At 44.6% G+C, this 17,573-nt stretch overlaps 1 protein-coding gene across 2 annotated transcripts in view; it reads right to left on the reverse strand.

Annotated features, from left to right (window-relative positions):
- LOC123751535 (uncharacterized) overlaps positions 1-16,318 on the reverse strand; it is a 48,792-nt gene extending 32,474 nt beyond the window's left edge. The window contains exon 1 of one of the 2 annotated variants that reach the window (XR_011230017.1): positions 16,071-16,318. Coding sequence is in view for 1 of the 2 variants with exons in the window: in XM_069333593.1 (XP_069189694.1) it covers positions 16,071-16,079 (9 nt within the window). In the remaining variant the exon portion in view is untranslated. The remainder of the gene's footprint in view (positions 1-16,070) is intronic. The other variant, XM_069333593.1, reaches the window with a different exon arrangement.
- Positions 16,319-17,573: the final 1,255 nt, after the last annotated feature.

The following is a 17,573-nucleotide window of genomic DNA, read 5'->3' on the forward strand; positions in this document are numbered from 1 at the left end:
AAACATATGTAGTTTTTTTGTAATACGAAACATGAGTTAAACACTAACATACATAAATACATACATATATATACATACATGCATACGTATGAATATTTTTCACACGATACTAAAAATAACAATAAAATTTCGAAGGTGTTGAGGGAGTTGGGTTCCATGTTGGTGAAGAGGGGGAGAGGGGGGGAAGGGGTGGGCAGAGGGGATGAAAGGGGGGGGGTTGGTGGTCAAGGAGGGGGGAGGGGGGAGGGAGAGCGTGGATGGAGGATGACCAAAGAAGAACAGCTGTCGGAAAATCCAACACCATTTAATAATATCATACAGGCAGATAATATTGCTGCATTGTATAAACAAGTTAACCCATAGAAAATGTAACTTGTAGTGGAATTTCTGTCTATAGAAAACGGGATATCATCACCACATACTATTATAAATTCACCACCTATTATGGTGGGAATTATTCTTAAATACATTAGTCTTTGGACTTTACCATCATAAAAACATCTCATATAAATTAACTTAATTATCAGAATTAAAATAGAGTAAATGTGACCCTTCTATCACTTACTGTCATCTGGACAATGTAGGCCAGTAGCGTCAGTGAGGAGGGAGTGGTCAGCCATTGTTATTGTACTTAGACCACAGAGGCTCACGGGAGCAAATACGGCTCCTGTTAATTTTACTTGGACGAAGTGTTATGGAAACCAAAGGTGTACCATCATCAACACACTGTCAACAAATACAAGTTAAGTGTTCTGCCGAAACCCATTTATCTATCATTTATGGCCATTAATGTCATTAGATAGGGGCGTGCCGGTTAGAATACGAACTGCCTCTTAATAAAAGGTAATTAAGCCTAGGTCTTTACGGTTCAATGTACAGTGTTTTCTCTGATATAGCTGTCATATATTAGGATTCTGGCTTTATAGCTAGCGCCCTTTTGACAGGTCAAGACGAGGAAGCATGCTTTGTGTACCAGTTACTGGGTGATAGAAGCTACCTCAAAGAGGATAATTCGGTGTCAACATCCTAGTTATATCTGGTGGACTAAGGCCTGCTGTACAATAAGATAAGGAACCTCTTCAATGTTTGACAATATATGTAGTTTAATACTGTAGTTTGATTGGCTGCATGTATATAAATTCAATATAAACCCCCCCCTAATGTGTAGAGGATCGATTTGTGAGATTATTGCAGAAATACAGTCCACTTAACATCATACAAATTGCTATCGAAGTATACAAATTAACGTAAATATAAATTCTATATAAATTCATATAAATAAAATAAATATAAATCTCACAGGTCGGTTCCCACAACAGCACAGTAACAAGCAACTCTTAGTGGGCCAGTCAGAGGCGCAGGAATTTCCCTGCACAGACAAAAAAATTATCAAAAAAATGTTTTTACTATATATTTAGAGACCAAAGTCTCCTCCTGTTGACACCACGACAAGAAATCGGCCGCAGCAGATGTGAACGGCCCGTCGTGAGAAGGACCCGGTATATATGTATATATATATATATATATATATATATATATATATATATATATGAATGAAAACTCACACCCCAGAAGTGACTCGAACCCATACTCCCAGAAGCAACGCAACTGGTAACTACAGGGCGCCTTAATCCGCTTGACCATCAAAGGCGCCCTGTAGTTACCAGTTGCGTTGCTTCTGGGAGTATGGGTTCGAGTCACTTCTGGGGTGTGAGTTTTCATTCGCATATAGTCCTGGGGACCATTCAGGCTTGTTCGCATATATATATATATATATGTCGTACCTAGTAGCCAGAACGCACTTCTCAGCCTACTATGCAAGGCCCGATTTGCCTAATAAGCCAAGTTTTCCTGAATAAATATATTTTTTCTAATTTTTTTCTTATGAAATGATATAGCTACCCATTTCATTATGTATGAAGTCAATTTTTTTTTATTGGAGTTAAAATTAACGTAGATATATGACCAAACCTAACCAACCCTACCTAACCTAACCTAACCTATCTTTATAGGTTAGGTTTGGTTAGGTAGCCAAAAAAGTTAGGTTAGGTTAGGTTAGGTAGGTTAGGTAGTCGAAAAACAATTTATTCATGAAAACTTGGCTTATTAGGCAAATCGGACCTTGCATAGTAGGCTGAGAAGTGCGTTCTGGCTACTAGGTACGATATATATATATATATATATATATATATATATATATATATATATATATATATATATATATATATATATATATATATATATATATATATATATATATTTATATATTTGTATAGGCCTATATAAAGGGTGTGTGTATGAGTGTATCTGGTGGTATAGGATACGTTTATCCCAAGTGTTAAATAATCCATGCATGAATTGTCGGGTCAGGAACTGCATGGGGCAGAGATGTCGTTCAAGAGTACCATATGTTGTGGTGGCTCACTATAGACCTTCGAACTCCACGCAAGACTTGCTACTGTGTGTTTGGAACGACGTCAACTATATCACCTATCACCTTGATGCACGCTACGAACAGTCAACTCCTGTTAAAGTTGACTGCAGCAAATGCTGGTTTACCGCTGACTGGGGGTGAATTGTGGTAGTTTACTGTATTAAAAGGAAAATATCTTGAGTTGAGCTATTACACAAAGTAAGCATGCAGCTTTGACTGACAGATTACAGGGGAAACTGCAAGGAAAATATAATTAGAACAATGAGTGTACGAACCATCTCGCCTATAGTGTAAGAGACAAGTTGTAAACATTTTTGTTCTACCACAGACGTGGCCACACATTTACAATGCTAACTAGCATATATACACATTTTCTTCAGTCCTACATAGACAGGGTGAGAGATCTGTTAAACATATAGTTCAGTGATTTATTGAACAATCAACTACAGAAGGTGATTGCGGTGCTTTTAAAATGCTAAGCTAACCTACATACATAAATACATAAATACACAGATTTACGTCTGTTCTACATAAAGTGGTCGATGTATCTTTTACATAGTGTCATTAATGTGCATTTATAAAAGTGAAAGGCAATTCTGACCAGCTTCCACATATCCTGTATACACACACACACACACACACACACACACACACACACACACACACACACACACACACACACACACACACACACACACACACACACACACACACACACACACACACACATATATATATATATATATATATATATATATATATATATATATATATATATATATATATATATTATATAGCTTTGTCGGCCGGCCAGACGGAATCACACTGCGACCGTGGAAGGGTGGCAGACAGATAGCATGGGACTATACTTGTGTATCCACCCTGGCAACGACATACATCACCCTCTCTGCCGGCACGGCAGGAGCCGCAGCGACACACAGAGAAAAACAAAAGTCAGTCAAGTACAGGCAATTAGATCAAAGGTACAATTTCGTTCCAATAGGGTCTGAGACCCGAGGCCCATGGGGAGAGAGTGCAAGAAGGTTTCTTAAGGATCTTGGTTCCAAGCTCATTGACACCACAAGAGACCCTAGAGCAGCAAGTTTTCTCTTTCAGCGCCTCAGTGTCGCAATCCAGAGGGGGAATGCTCGCTGCATCCTCGGTTCCTGCCCGGCGCCGGAGGAGTTCGAGGAAATCTACAGCCTCTAGGAAGCGAACTTTTTTTTTGTGTCCTCTTAATGTTAATTTTTTGCATAAAATCAGATATGTAACTGTATTACCTTGCATAATAAAGTGTACACCATAAAAAAAGGGGGGTGGTAGGAGAAGCGAACACTCTTACGTATTCAGAGTTAAATGGCAAGTTTTTTCCTGAATGCTCTGTGTTCCCTTCTCTGAGGCTGTGGGTCCCTATAATTGCACCAGTGGTGGTACCCCCCTATATATATATATATATATATATATATATATATATATATATATATATATATATATATATATATATATATATATATATATATATATATATATATATATACACATACATTTATGTCTCTCCTACTCTGACAGGGTAAGATAGCTGCTATAGAAACTAATGTTATTAAGCACTTGACCACTGAAGATAATCAAGATGCTTTTACAAGCTCAGGTTATATAGTTACACTACATACATTGTATAATTGATGCATTAAATGGTTGTAACACATTGACGGAGGGAGTGTTTTAGTGAGTGTTTATGTTTCCTGTGTTTGCTGCGTTGAGGCGGCGTGGATCATGTGGATGCGTGGATCATGACAGGTGTGACGGCGTGGATCATGACAGGTGTGACGGCGTGGATCATGACAGGTGTGACGGCGTGGATCATGACAGGTGTGACGGCGTGGATCATGACAGGTGTGACGGCGTGGATCATGACAGGTGTGACGGCGTGGATCATGACAGGTGTGACGGTGTGGATCATGACAGGTGTGACGGCGTTGATCATGACAGGTGTGATGGCGTGGATCATGACAGGTGTGATGGCGTGGATCATGACAGGTGTGACTGCGTGGATCATGACAGGTGTGACGGCGTTGATCATGACAGGTGTGATGGCGTGGATCATGACAGGTGTGACGGCGTTGATCATGACAGGTGTGATGGCGTGGATCATGACAGGTGTGATGGCGTGGATCATGACAGGTGTGACGGCGTGGATCATGACAGGTGTGACGACGGCGTGGATCATGACAGGTGTGACGGCGTGGATCATGACAGGTGTGACGGCGTGGATCATGACAGGTGTGACGACGGCGTGGATCACGTTACAGCATCTTCACTGTCACAGCGTAAAGTGCACTCTACTGTTCCTATATATAACAACATCCTATAGAAATACTTCAGAGAGCCTTGCGTGGACTGAGACCAATCTATTATATGACTGCAAAATATGTAGTTTTTCATTCAACTTATGCAACTTACGTCTTTGATGTGTGGTGTCCCATGATTGAATGATTAAATTTGATCTATCTCAGAAAAAAAAACATTTCTATAACTTCCCTTTAACACTCTCTAAACCCGACCCGACGTTCGCACATTCGTAAGCATGACGACCCCTCCTAATATCTAAGCCCATGATAACGAATGGACAACAAACACTTAACGAATATCGTGTTATTTCTACACACAATCAGAGCCACCGCCAGATAAATGTCTTATCTGGCTTGCCAAACTAGTTGAGAAATACAGAGACGATACAAGAGTATAGATAGCTGAAGGACTTCACATCCGACACTTTGATTCAGTTATCAACACGCAGTTCATATCTGGGTTTTCTCCTCTAGCATGACCAAACTGCCACTGTTCGTCCCAACCACTGCCTCTGTTGACCAATTATAAACACACCCAGTTTACCCGTGTCCCCACCTCGACAAGGACAAGGTAAACTGCCGTGCCAGAATCATACAAATATGTAGACAAATCACATATCCATAAATATCTCTAAAAGGCAAACCAATAATAATCTACAACTCAGAAAAAAATGAAAAAACACCCTGATTTAATAATGTAAATATATGTCAAATAAATGCCATAAAAAATAAAACTATATTTTAACCAGGAAATATATATAAAGGTGGAGAAGACAATAGAGAGGAGCTTACAAAGGGTTAACAAGCTACCAACTACACAACCCTTAACCCCTTAATGGTATAAATATTCACAGGTAACTGGATACCACTGGTCACTCCCACTAAAGTGGCGAGTTGGCGCGCCCCCTGAATATGTAATTGGTAGTTAGTGGGAGAGGAGGGATGGAGAGAGAGAGAGAGAGAGAGAGAGAGAGAGAGAGAGAGAGAGAGAGAGAGAGAGAGAGAGAGAGAGAGAGAGAGAGAGAGAGAGAGTTAAAGAGAAAGAGAGAGAGAGAGAGAGTGAAGAAAGGAAATGAAGAGAGAGAGAGAGAGAGAGAGAGAGAGAGAGAGAGAGAGAGAGAGTGAGGAAAGGAGACAAAGAACATTCCAGTGAGTGAAAGGGAAATACTAGAGAGGGAGAGGGGGAAAAGTTTAATTTGTTGTGCTCCCCTAGGAAGGAAGAGTAGAGAGAGAGAGAGAGAGAGAGAGAGAGAGAGAGAGAGAGAGAGAGACAGACAGACAGACAGACAGACAGACAGACAGACAGACAGACAGACAGACAGACAGACAGACAGACAGACAGACAGACAGACAGAGAAAGAGAGTGACGCCTGAAGCACTAGTAGACCTCAGACAGTAAGATTACAGTTGTGACACAGAAGGAAGTGCTCTAGGTAAGTGCAGCCTCCACCTCCCTCCAAAGATCACACTAAACAACTCACCACAGCACAACACTTTACGGTAGAGACGGTGAGACGCTCCACGCTTCCTGTGCCTCGAAACACAGCTTGGAAGAAGCGACAACTGTCCCACTTGACAGTAGGAACAGAATATCCACAATTTCTTGACGGAGTCAGGCTTGAACAAACGACACAAACAATCCAATATGCATGTCAAATTCCTCCCCGCCACAGCCAATTCGTATTACAAAGTTGCGCACTAGAAATATCCTGGCGAGAACCACACACACACACACACACACACACACACACACACACACACACACACACACACACACACACACACACCCGTGGCCTCGCTGGTCACTGCCGCAGTAAGACAGTTGTGGTTCCACTTTTTCCAAAGGTGTGGTTGTGAATACACTCTTAAGAAGCACTCTCAGGGGAGACTTAGTGAAGGGGGGGTCACTAATGTAAATATGACTGCCAAATTAGTAGTCTGAATGATATTGCTTCTTGAGGTTATCTTGAGGTTATCTTGAGATGATTTCGGGGATTTTTAGTGTCCCCGCGGCCCGGTCCTCGACCAGGCCTCCACCCCCAGGAAGCAGCCCGTGACAGCTGACTAACACCCAGGTACCTATTTTACTGCTAGGTAACAGGGGCATAGGGTGAAAGAAACTCTGCCCATTGTTTCTCGCCGGCGCCCGGGATCGAACCCGGGACCACAGGATCACAAGTCCAGTGTACTGTCCGCTCGGTCGATCGGCTGCTGTGTTCATTTACCATCGCTTTTAAATCATTAGGTCTTTTTTAGATCATTAGGTCTTTTTTAGATCATTAGGTTTTTTTAGATCATTAGGTCTTTTTTTAGATCATTAGGTCTTTTTTAGATCATTAGGTCTTTTTTAGATCATTAGGTCTTTTTTAGATCATTAGGTCTTTTTTAGATCATTAGGTCTTTTTTTAGATCATTAGGTCTTTTTTTAGATCATTAGGTCTTTTTTTAGATCATTAGGTCTTTTTTTAGATCATTAGGTCTTTTTTTAGATCATTAGGTCGTTCTTATGGTGATAGAGGTGGCTTTCTTGACTTCTTCTTATGAGTGTAAGTATGTCCTTACATTTCCCCCACTCAGTTATTTTTCTCAACTTTCCTCATTGTCCTCTTGTTGTATTTTCTATCAGTTTAGAGGAATTGTCCTTATCCAAACTGGTATTTTCCTATAGTATTTTGTATGTAGTGATCATATGTTCCTGCTTTCCTTTATGGTTGTTAGGTCGAGTTATCTTAGTTTGTCATCGTAGCTTAGTCGTCTTAATTCGGGCACTTAATTTAGGCCTCGGCAGCTGTTAATAACTCATGTTGATCTTCAAGAAGTGCGGAATCCCTGCCGGTGCTGCGTTCCCTCACACTTGTCTAGTACAGAATGTGTCATGAGTCTTGCTAAAACCCTTTTTAGATGTGTAGGTTATCTTGAGGTTATCTTGCGGGGCTTAGCGACCCCGCGGCCCGGTCCTCGACTAGGCCTCCTATTTTGCTTTTGGGTGTAGGTGTGGGGTGGGTGTAGGTGTGGGGTGGGTGTAGGTGTGGGGTGGGTGTAGGTGTGGGGTGGGTGTAGGTGTGGGGTGGGTGTAGGTGTGGGTGTAGGTGTGGGGTGGGTGTAGGTGTGGGGTGGGTGTAGGTGTGGGTGTAGGTGTGGGGTGGGTGTAGGTGTGGGGTGGGTGTAGGTGTGGGTGTAGGTGTGGGGTGGGTGTAGGTGTGGGGTGCCTCGTGTGTGCCACGTGTTCTCGGCAGTGTTCTTTAGACCTTTATTCTTATGAAGGTCAAGTTGGGTGTTCTTGTTCTGCTCGTAATTAATTGTTCTTAATCGCTCGTGTCGAAGCATTTAACCGCTGCGTTTATAGATATTCATTTGGAACACGAGAAGTGAGCGAGGCGCTGTTCGAAAAAAAAAATAACGTAATAAGTTGTTCTTGTAGTAGTAGTAGTAGTAGTAGTAGTAGTAGTAGTAGTAGTAATTGTAGCGGGAGGTAGTATTAGTAAGATTATCTTTGCTATTACTCCTTTATTGATCAATTTCCATGTTCATTTTCCAGCTTTACAGCGAGGACCAATCTGTTCCTATGGCCATCAGCCTGTCCTGGAGGGAGGAGATGGCCTTCTCTCTCTCTCTCTCTCTCTCTCTCTCTCTCTCTCTCTCTCTCTCTCTCTCTCTCTCTCTCTCTCTCTCTCTCTCGCTTTCTCTCCAATATTCCTGTCAAATATTTCCATCCAATCAACACCCCTCCTTTATCCCCCCCCCCCCCCACACAACCCATCAGGACAGCACTGTCATCATTCTCCCTCCCCCCCCCCCCTTGTCTCTCCCCATCACCTCAGTCTTCTCCCCTCCCCTCTCTTCCCTCTCTCCCCACCTACCTCTTCTCACCCCCCCCCCCCTCCCCTCTCTTCCCTCTCTCCCCACCTACCTCTTCTCACCCCCCTCTTCCAACCTCTCTTCTCACCCCCTCTCCCTATTACTTTACCTATAAATCTCACTACTCCTATTCCAGCCAATCGTCCCTATTTCCCCTCCAACTCATCTCCCCTTCTCTCTCTCCCCCACACCTCCCAATCCATCTCCCCCCTACATCTCCCTACCCATCTTTCCCAGCGACTGGGGATTGCATCATCCAATATGGTGGGAGGAACCCCATTTTGTTCTATTTGGGAGTGGGATGGGGAGTCGAGATGGAACGGGGGTGAGATGGAATTGGCAGAGAAAGGGACAGAAGGGCAAGGAAATGTGTTAATGGAGGGATGAATGAACAGGTGTGGAAGAGGTGAAGAGGAGGGGGGAGCGAATGGGAAGAAGAGGTGAGAAGTAAGATGAAAGAGAGGGGTATAAGGGTGAATAGGCAAGAAAAGGGTAAAGAGGTAAGAGGGAACAGGAGGAGGGGGAAGGGGGGATAAGGGAGAGGAGTGGAAAGGGAGGAAGGTTTGAGAATAGGTTGAAGTGGAATAGGAGGAGACTAATAATTAGACGGAAAGAGGAAAATTGAAGGAAATTAGATGGAAAGAGGCAAGCAACTTAAGATAAGCATCTTCACGACAACTTAAGATAAGCATCTTCACGACAACTTAAGATAAGCATCTTCACGACAACTTAAGATAAGCATCTTCACGACAACTTAAGATAAGCATCTTCACGACAACTTAAGATATTCACCATCTTCACGACAACTTAAAATATTCACCTTCACATTGCACATATATTTTTCTATGTATCAAGTCCGCATACATATATTTTTGTTCACATATATTTCTTTATTAATTTCAATAGATTCTTTCGTATATATTTGTTTTTGTTCTGGATACTTTTATATGTTTATTTGCTTTAGATTATTTTTTATTTACAATTGTTTTTGCTAAATTGTTTGTAAATAATTTTCTGATATGCATAATTGTTGTTCAAGGCATTAGCTAGTTATTTATTTAACTAGTAATAGAAATTATTTAGCTAGTAATTATTTAGTCCAAGTATCTAGCTAGTAACTTCTAGTCTGAGCTCTAGCTAGTAGCTGACTAGTTAATGCCCTGGATAGTAATATGTGCCTAGCAATAGCTAGTGTCACCCCCTTTCTCTAGCAGTCGTAGTAATTACCTAGTCCTGGCCCTAGCTAGTAATTACTAAGTACTAGCCCTGGCTAGTAGCTACCTAGCACTAGTCCTAGCTAACATACGTAGCTGTGGTCCAATACAGCACCCACGTAGCCCGGAGGCAAGATTACGTAGTCTGAGGCCGTCCCTTCCAGCCCTCTGGCCGGTCCACCTAGCCCCTGTCGCGGTCCACCTAGCTCTCGGCCTGGTCCACCTAGCCCCCGGCCCGGTCCACCTAGCCCTCGTCCCGGTCCACCTAGCCCTCGTCCCGGTCCACCTAGCCCCCATCCCAGTCCACCTATCCCCCGTCCCGGTCCACCTAGCCCCCATCCCAGCCCACCTAGCCCCCGTCCCGGTCCACCTAGCCCTCGTCCCGGTCCACCTAGCTCTCGTCCCGGTCCACCTAGCCCCCGGCCCGGTCCACCTAGCTCTCGTCCCGGTCCACCTAGCCCCCGGCCCGGTCCACCTAGCCCCCGTCCCGGTCCACACTGCGCCCGGACCGGTCCACCTAGCCCCCCAGGGTGGCGATAATGACAGGGGCGCGCCTCCCCCTTCTTTATGAATACCTCGGCCCCGCCTGTACAAATTGGAGGCCGTAAACGCGATGAACTGCCTCGGGGAAAGAATGCAATTCGAAGTCGACTATTGCTATACGCCGTTATACACGGATACACGCGGATATACAACGCTATACGTCGCTATACATCGCCATACATCACTATACGAAGGGCTGGGGGAGCTTAAAAACTGGCCTAACATCGATATATATATATATAAATATATATATATATATATATATATCGTATACGGAAAATGTGCTGTCATACGTTTGCATTAAGCACACTGTTACGCATCTAAATACACGGATATACGCCACTTTACAAGGCAATACGCTTCTAAGTCTCTGTATGCCCCGCTCTATCCCACTATGTATACCGCTATACTCGGCTATATATTGCAAATTAATATATTCTGTATTCTCTTTTACACAGATGAATTCTGTTATTGACAGTAATTGTTGTATTTGTTTGTCTGTATGTATGTCTCTCTCTCTCTCTCTCTCTCTCTCTCTCTCTTTCTCTCTCTCTCTCTCTCTCTCTCTCTCTCTCTCTTTATTCTCACATTCACCAAGCGAAACAAGAATCGTAAGACAATGGCCTTCTCCTCCTCTCCCCTGCTCTCCAATCATCCCCCGCCTCTTACCCTCCACTCTCCCCTACCTCTTCCCCTTCCCTCCCAGGGTGACGTGGGAGGGGGAGGAGGAGGAGGAGGGTGGCTGCGAATTAAGGAGAGGACGGTAGACGAGGCAGCCATTGTTATGCAAGGGAGACTGTTTAGTAGTCCCGAGGAAAAAGTCGATTTTCCTGTTAGCGATCGTTCGTTCGGCCTTTGAATCCGGGATGAAAGACAGTTGTCTATATACAATACTTCTTTTTTAGTTTATTTTAAAGTCTAGGTTGAGTTGAGATGAACTCGTCGGGATGCTGTAGCGTTTCCAAGCATCGCTCTCTCCATTTTGGCGGGAACGGCATGTGATGTGATTCATGCTTTTAGGGAAAAGTTCGGAGCCGGATTGCTTTCTTTTTTTTTTTTGGTTTTTCGTTCACGCGTAGCCTAAAGGATTCGTGGATATCCGGATTTCGAGCTTTATATACACCCTCTCTTGTCTCTTTCTCTTCTCGGCTCCGACATAAACCCGAGCGTCAAGTCGTCCACCGCATCTTCGCGAAAGTTTTGCAATATTGGCGGGTGATTACACTGTAGAATCTGTCGAAGAGAGAAAGAGAGAGAAAAGGAGAAAGAGGGACAGGGAAGGAGACACAGAGGGACAGAGAAGAAGAGAGAGACGGAAGGAGAGAGGGAGGGAGGGAGAGAGAGAGGGAGACAATAGGGTGAAGGAGAGTTATCCATTACCCCGCCAAAATCACTTCGCGCCCCCGCCCACGTTAAGACTTACGCGGCGAAAATGAAATCGTGGGCATAGTTCAGGGGCCGTCTCCGGGTGGCATAGAGACGTAACAATTTACATAAAACGCTTGCCACGGTGTCCCCAAATAGGCCATAAGAGGCAGCAAATTGTAAAGAGGAAGCGAGAGGAACGCACTGCCGGAGTCGCTGACGGAGGCCTCGCTGGCTACTGATTGACGACCCGGCACTTGTTTTGCATAAGTGTCTGTGCTCTGTGTCGCGCGGTTTTTACTGGATATAGACGAGGGATTCCATTCTCTCTATCATTCCTCCCGTTCCGAAAAGCTACGGGAAATGGTTATATAGTGTTTTAATATGAAGAATGACAATTGATCAATATTTGAATGTATCTATGCATCAGTTTCTCACTTTAATAAGATATTGAGGCATCGCATCAGAGGATATAAGGGGCGTAGTTTGGGACCCAGGTGATAGAGTCCGACTCGCAGAGAGCTGGCCTCGGTCAGCCTGTCCTCATCAACAATGCCTAAATGCTCATTAATCAAGGAAATTCTTCACTCCTGTACTTCAAATACAAATTATTTCCAACAGAAGCTTAATACCTAACCTAATCTAACTTATCTTATCTTGAGGTTATCTTGAGATGATTTCGGGGCTTTAGTATCCCCGCGGCCCGGTCCTCGACCATGCCTCCACCCCCAGGTAGCAGCCCGTGACAGCTGACTAACACCCAGGTACTTATTTTACTGCTAGGTAACAGGGGCATAGGGTGAAAGAAACTCTGCCCTGTAACGGGGGGTTGGGGGAAATAGCTCTATCTTGTCCATTATTCCACCCCCCCAGTTAACTAACGAGGCCGGGGGAAACAGCTCTCTCTAGTCCGTTATCCCGTCCCCAGTTAGCTAACTATTCTAGAGCACCTCCAGAGTTCCTAAGGCAACCTCTCTGGTTCAACACCTTGTAACCTAGGTATTTGACTACCTAGGTGCTAAGACTACAAGGCGCCGTAACTGGATCAGCTACCCGAAACTCTAGAGAGAACTCTAGAATACAGAATCATTGCCACAAACGTATAAGAGAAAACGAAAGGAAAGAAATGAATAGTGAAGTAATTAGTGAGGGCTTGGGGGTGAGAGGGAGAGAGGTGGGAGGAGCGAGGAGGGTCATTAGTTGAAAGTGAGAGTTTAGAGATGGGTGGAGGGAGAGGTGTAGATAGGTAGAAGGAGAAGAGTAGATAGTAGAAGTAGAAGAGTAGATAGTAGAAGTAGAAGAGTAGATAGTAGAAGACGAAATGCTGCCACCATCCATTCATGATCATTACACACAAGACAAGGAATGGAACTTGCCTATATCACAAAATTCTCAAAGGATGTTATCATGAGTTCATTATTAGTATGTTCCCTCTGTACCATGTATCAACTCCAAACATGTACTCATTCTAAACCATGAAACCAGTAACTACAGAGGCTTTCTCACCTCAACTCAAAATCTCTAGGGAACAAAGTTAAACACAATTTAAATAATAAATTCATAATTATATTTCACATGAAGTATCATAATTTAGTAATTCAATTAAAATGTTCCAGTTTAATATGCAAAGTGAGTCATCATCCAAGAATTCGAGAACCCTACAACTTGACTGCCCCTGATCGTCACACAACACTTGTAAAACACGACAAGTCACCTTAATGTTCACTCACCGAGGACTGAGTCTAAGTTGAATAGAGAGGGGGGGGGGGGGTCTGTAGTTGACAGAGACTGTCTCGCCCCTGCCGGCCGACAGCCTCCCTGGTAGGGACGTCGTCTCTGCTCTCGTCTGCTGTTCTGTCTCTTAATGCTCTCTGGTGGATAGCTCTCCGAGTTTATATTGGGGAACCTAGTAGCTAACTCCGCCCACAAGTAGATAGCCTCCGGCACTACCAAGCCACTCCTTAAACGTCGGCATGTTTGAAGGCTACCCGGCTCCAATTATACGCTTAGCGGAAGCAAGGTGAAATTATCATGATCTGACCTCAGGTCACTTGGGGTCATTAACGGTTAGAGGTGTGAGATCTCAGGCAGACAACTGGCGCCTCTCAGATCCTTGTCTGTGACTCGTGTACTCTATATATATTTTAAATAAACTAACCCAAACACTTTTACAGTGTTACATCTCCCCTTCTCCCCGAAATAAAGTTTTTGCAACACTGCTAAAGCAAGCTAGCTGTGTGCAACAACTTTATTAACGAAAAAAAAATACATCCTAGCTAAACAAATATACATCATCCTACTCTAAAAAATGAAATATGTAGACAGACGTCCATTGTCTCTGGCTGGGCGACGTCACTGCTTGGTCTTGTAGATAATCCTGTACCACATTTCTGCAACACAACTGCCTCCGTCGCTTCTCCGTCGTTAACGCACAACAACACTTGGTCAACCCGAAAGCCGTTACTACTTGAACTGCGCACAGGACCGTGGAATTCGGTTGTCCCAGCTGATCTGTAATTGGCCCTACGTCAGTCACCATGAGAGACGTATATTGGGGTTCTTCACAGCTATAGGGACTACAAGTTTCGAGACCTTCATATAGTTGCCAACAGTAGAAATCCCATCCTACTCTTCTTCCTCCCTGTTGCTCCAGCACGCCTCCTTCAGAGAGCTACTTCTGACAGCCACATCAAGTCCGCATGACACAGGAAGAATCACTCAACAGAGCAACATGCTTGTAGGAGGGGCGGCCAGTTAAGGCAAACGATCCTGTCTTGCAATTACGCTCCATGCAATGATGCTGACACCAGCAAGGGACACTAGGTATCGTGTCTCAGCTTGTCTTATCTTCTTCTTTCTTCTCTCTTCTTTTTTCTATCTTCTTCCTTCTCTCTTCTTTCTTCTCTCTTCTTTCTTCTTTCTTCTCTCTTCCTTCTTCTCTCTTCCTTCTTCTCTCTTCTTTCTTCTCCCTTCTTTCTTCTCTCTTCTTTCTCCCATGGGTCTTTGACAAGCGACCTGGGGTCCATTGGGGTCTGTCCGTCCTGGGGTCCATCCTGGGTAGACCGATGTTGGTGGGACAGACTGGAGTCGTTGTTGCTCCTCTTCCATCTTTACTGGGTCGTCTGGGGTCGTCTGCAGAACGACCTGGGGTCCACTGGGGGTCCGCTGGGGTCCGTCCGTCTTGGGGTCCAATGGGTAGACCAATGTTGACCGACCGAGAGGGCTGCATCTTGGGGTCCCCTGGGGTGGTGATGGTGGTGGAGCCGTGACCTCCAGGTAGTGGGCTGGTCGTGGTGGTGGTGATTAACGCCCGTGAGTGTGGTACACAGCAGCCGTCTCCCTCTTTTGTATGTGCGTCTCTCCTCTCTTCTGGCTCCCACCTGTGGGTGAACAGAAAGGCGACAATATCGTGCTCCCAAGATATGTTATGTGACCCTGTAGTTTGTATAGGGTTACACAGTCCAGTTATACCGCTCTCCTCCTGGCAACAACTACACTTAATTTTTTTAAAATAATCCAATTAACACTGAATGATACTGACTTGGTGGAACATAAGACAGTAACAGAGGAAAGTTAGAGAAGAGAGAATAAGGTCATCACTACTTTTAACTTGTCACAAAAAAAAAATCAAAACTAATAGACAAAACGCTAGCCTAAACTTAACTGTACCGTTCCTAATCTTAAGTACATAAACCGCCGTTACTCCCACCCTTAACCTACAGCCACCTACGTGACCCAGAGTGTCTCCCTAGCATCTCCGCCGGTCAACAACCCCAAACTGTTGCCACCCCTGTGACCAGACTATCTAACGTCGAGCGTCCCCAACGTGAAGTCTACTGACATACTAAGGCTCCCCCTAGCATGCTGTACAAGACCAGTACACCTCGGGTTATTGCGTTCAAATGGAGTAAAACAGTCGATCGCAATAATCTGAGCAGAACCACTACTTAAAAACTACACCTGCCACTCCCCACTGACCTGGAGACCAGCGGTGGCTGGGTGTCCCCGTGGGACATGCGAGGTCACCTGTCACACTCAGCTGACCTGCACTACCAACACCGCTAAGTTCCCAAATCGCCAAATCTTATTACTAACATAAATCACTACACACGCAAGTTCTGGTGAACATTCCCTGAACTACACAAAACTCACAAAATCACTAAACACAACACCAGAGAATCACTATCTCCTAACCTGAAAAAAAGTTCGCTAACTCGCGAATAATAAACACCTGTCAAGATCTCCCTGATAGCGCCTGAGCGGCAAAAAGACACGTGGGACTGAACAATGTTAAAAGAACACCAATACCTTAAACATTGTTCAACACCGCTGCCAACATTGTAACGGGGGGTTGGGGGTCTGTAGTTTGACAGAGACTGTCTCGCCCCTGCCGGCCGACAGCCTCCCTGGTAGGGACGTCGTCTCTGCTCTCGTCTGCTGTTCTGTCTCTTAATGCTCTCTGGTGGATAGCTCTCCGAGTTTATATTGGGGAACCTAGTAGCTAACTCCGCCCACAAGTAGATAGCCTCCGGCACTACCAAGCCACTCCTTAAACGTCGGCATGTTTGAAGGCTACCCGGCTCCAATTATACGCTTAGCGGAAGCAAGGTGAAATTATCATGATCTGACCTCAGGTCACTTGGGGTCATTAACGGTTAGAGGTGTGAGATCTCAGGCAGACAACTGGCGCCTCTCAGATCCTTGTCTGTGACTCGTGTACTCTATATATATTTTAAATAAACTAACCCAAACACTTTTACAGTGTTACAGCCCATTGTTTCTCGCCGGCGCCCGGGATCGAACCCGGGACCACAGGATCACAAGTCCAGGCCTAAATATACATACAATTATAATATATAATTGTATACACGAGAAAAAACAGATCTTGAGTAAATAGTTTGTTAATGTTGATGAACACGTGATTAGAGTTGAGCCGCCACTTGAACGACCGTAGCGTGGAGACGGGTCGACTGTGGACACCAACTACTCGCCCCTTAACAAGCGCACACGCTGCCGCCCGCCTTACGGGCTATTCATGCCCGTGCCACCTCTTGGGTGGCTTAATCTTCATCAATCAATCAAATGCCGGCCCTCTCACTGTCATCTTGGGCGCCGGGTGGACGGTCGTTTAAGTCAAGGACACATATTCTTCAGTTGGTACACACAGCACCGCTCCTGTGCCAGGTAAGTCCACTACGGGCTCACCATAGCCCGTGCTACTTGGAACTTGTTCCGAGTAGCTGAATCTATAACAACAACATTCTTCAGTTGTTACTTATTACTGTAAACTGTTTTAATGAACAATAAAATGAAGAAAACAGTTTCATATATAAACAAAGGAGTCAAGAGCTCAGCTGTTCAACTTTTGTTATTCAAGCAATGTGAGTTGTTATTGGGTGTTGAGGTCTGGTCTACCACAGCTGGAGGTTAGTTGAGGTCTGGTCTACCACAGCTGGAGGTTAGTTGAGGTCTGGTCTACCACAGCTGGAGGTTAGTTGAGGTCTGGTCTACCACAGCTGGAGGTTAGTTGAGGTCTGGTCTACCACAGCTGGAGGTTAGTTGAGGTCTGGTCTACCACAGCTGGAGGTTAGTTGAGGTCTGGTCTACCACAGCTGGAGGTTAGTGTAGCGACGTCGGTGTGGGTGAGAGGGCGACTCGAGGCTTCAAGGATCACGTATCGTACTGGACGCAGCTTGCTCTTGAGACCAACTTGTACGGTAAGAGATACTCGTATGTTCATAGTGACGGTGGTTAAAGTACTGTGAGGTCGGCCAATAATCAACACAAAAGACAGTTCAACCCGTCCTCAGA

This window comes from Procambarus clarkii, chromosome 1, assembly GCF_040958095.1.
Source record: "Procambarus clarkii isolate CNS0578487 chromosome 1, FALCON_Pclarkii_2.0, whole genome shotgun sequence".
NCBI classification, from domain to species: domain Eukaryota; kingdom Metazoa; phylum Arthropoda; class Malacostraca; order Decapoda; family Cambaridae; genus Procambarus; species Procambarus clarkii.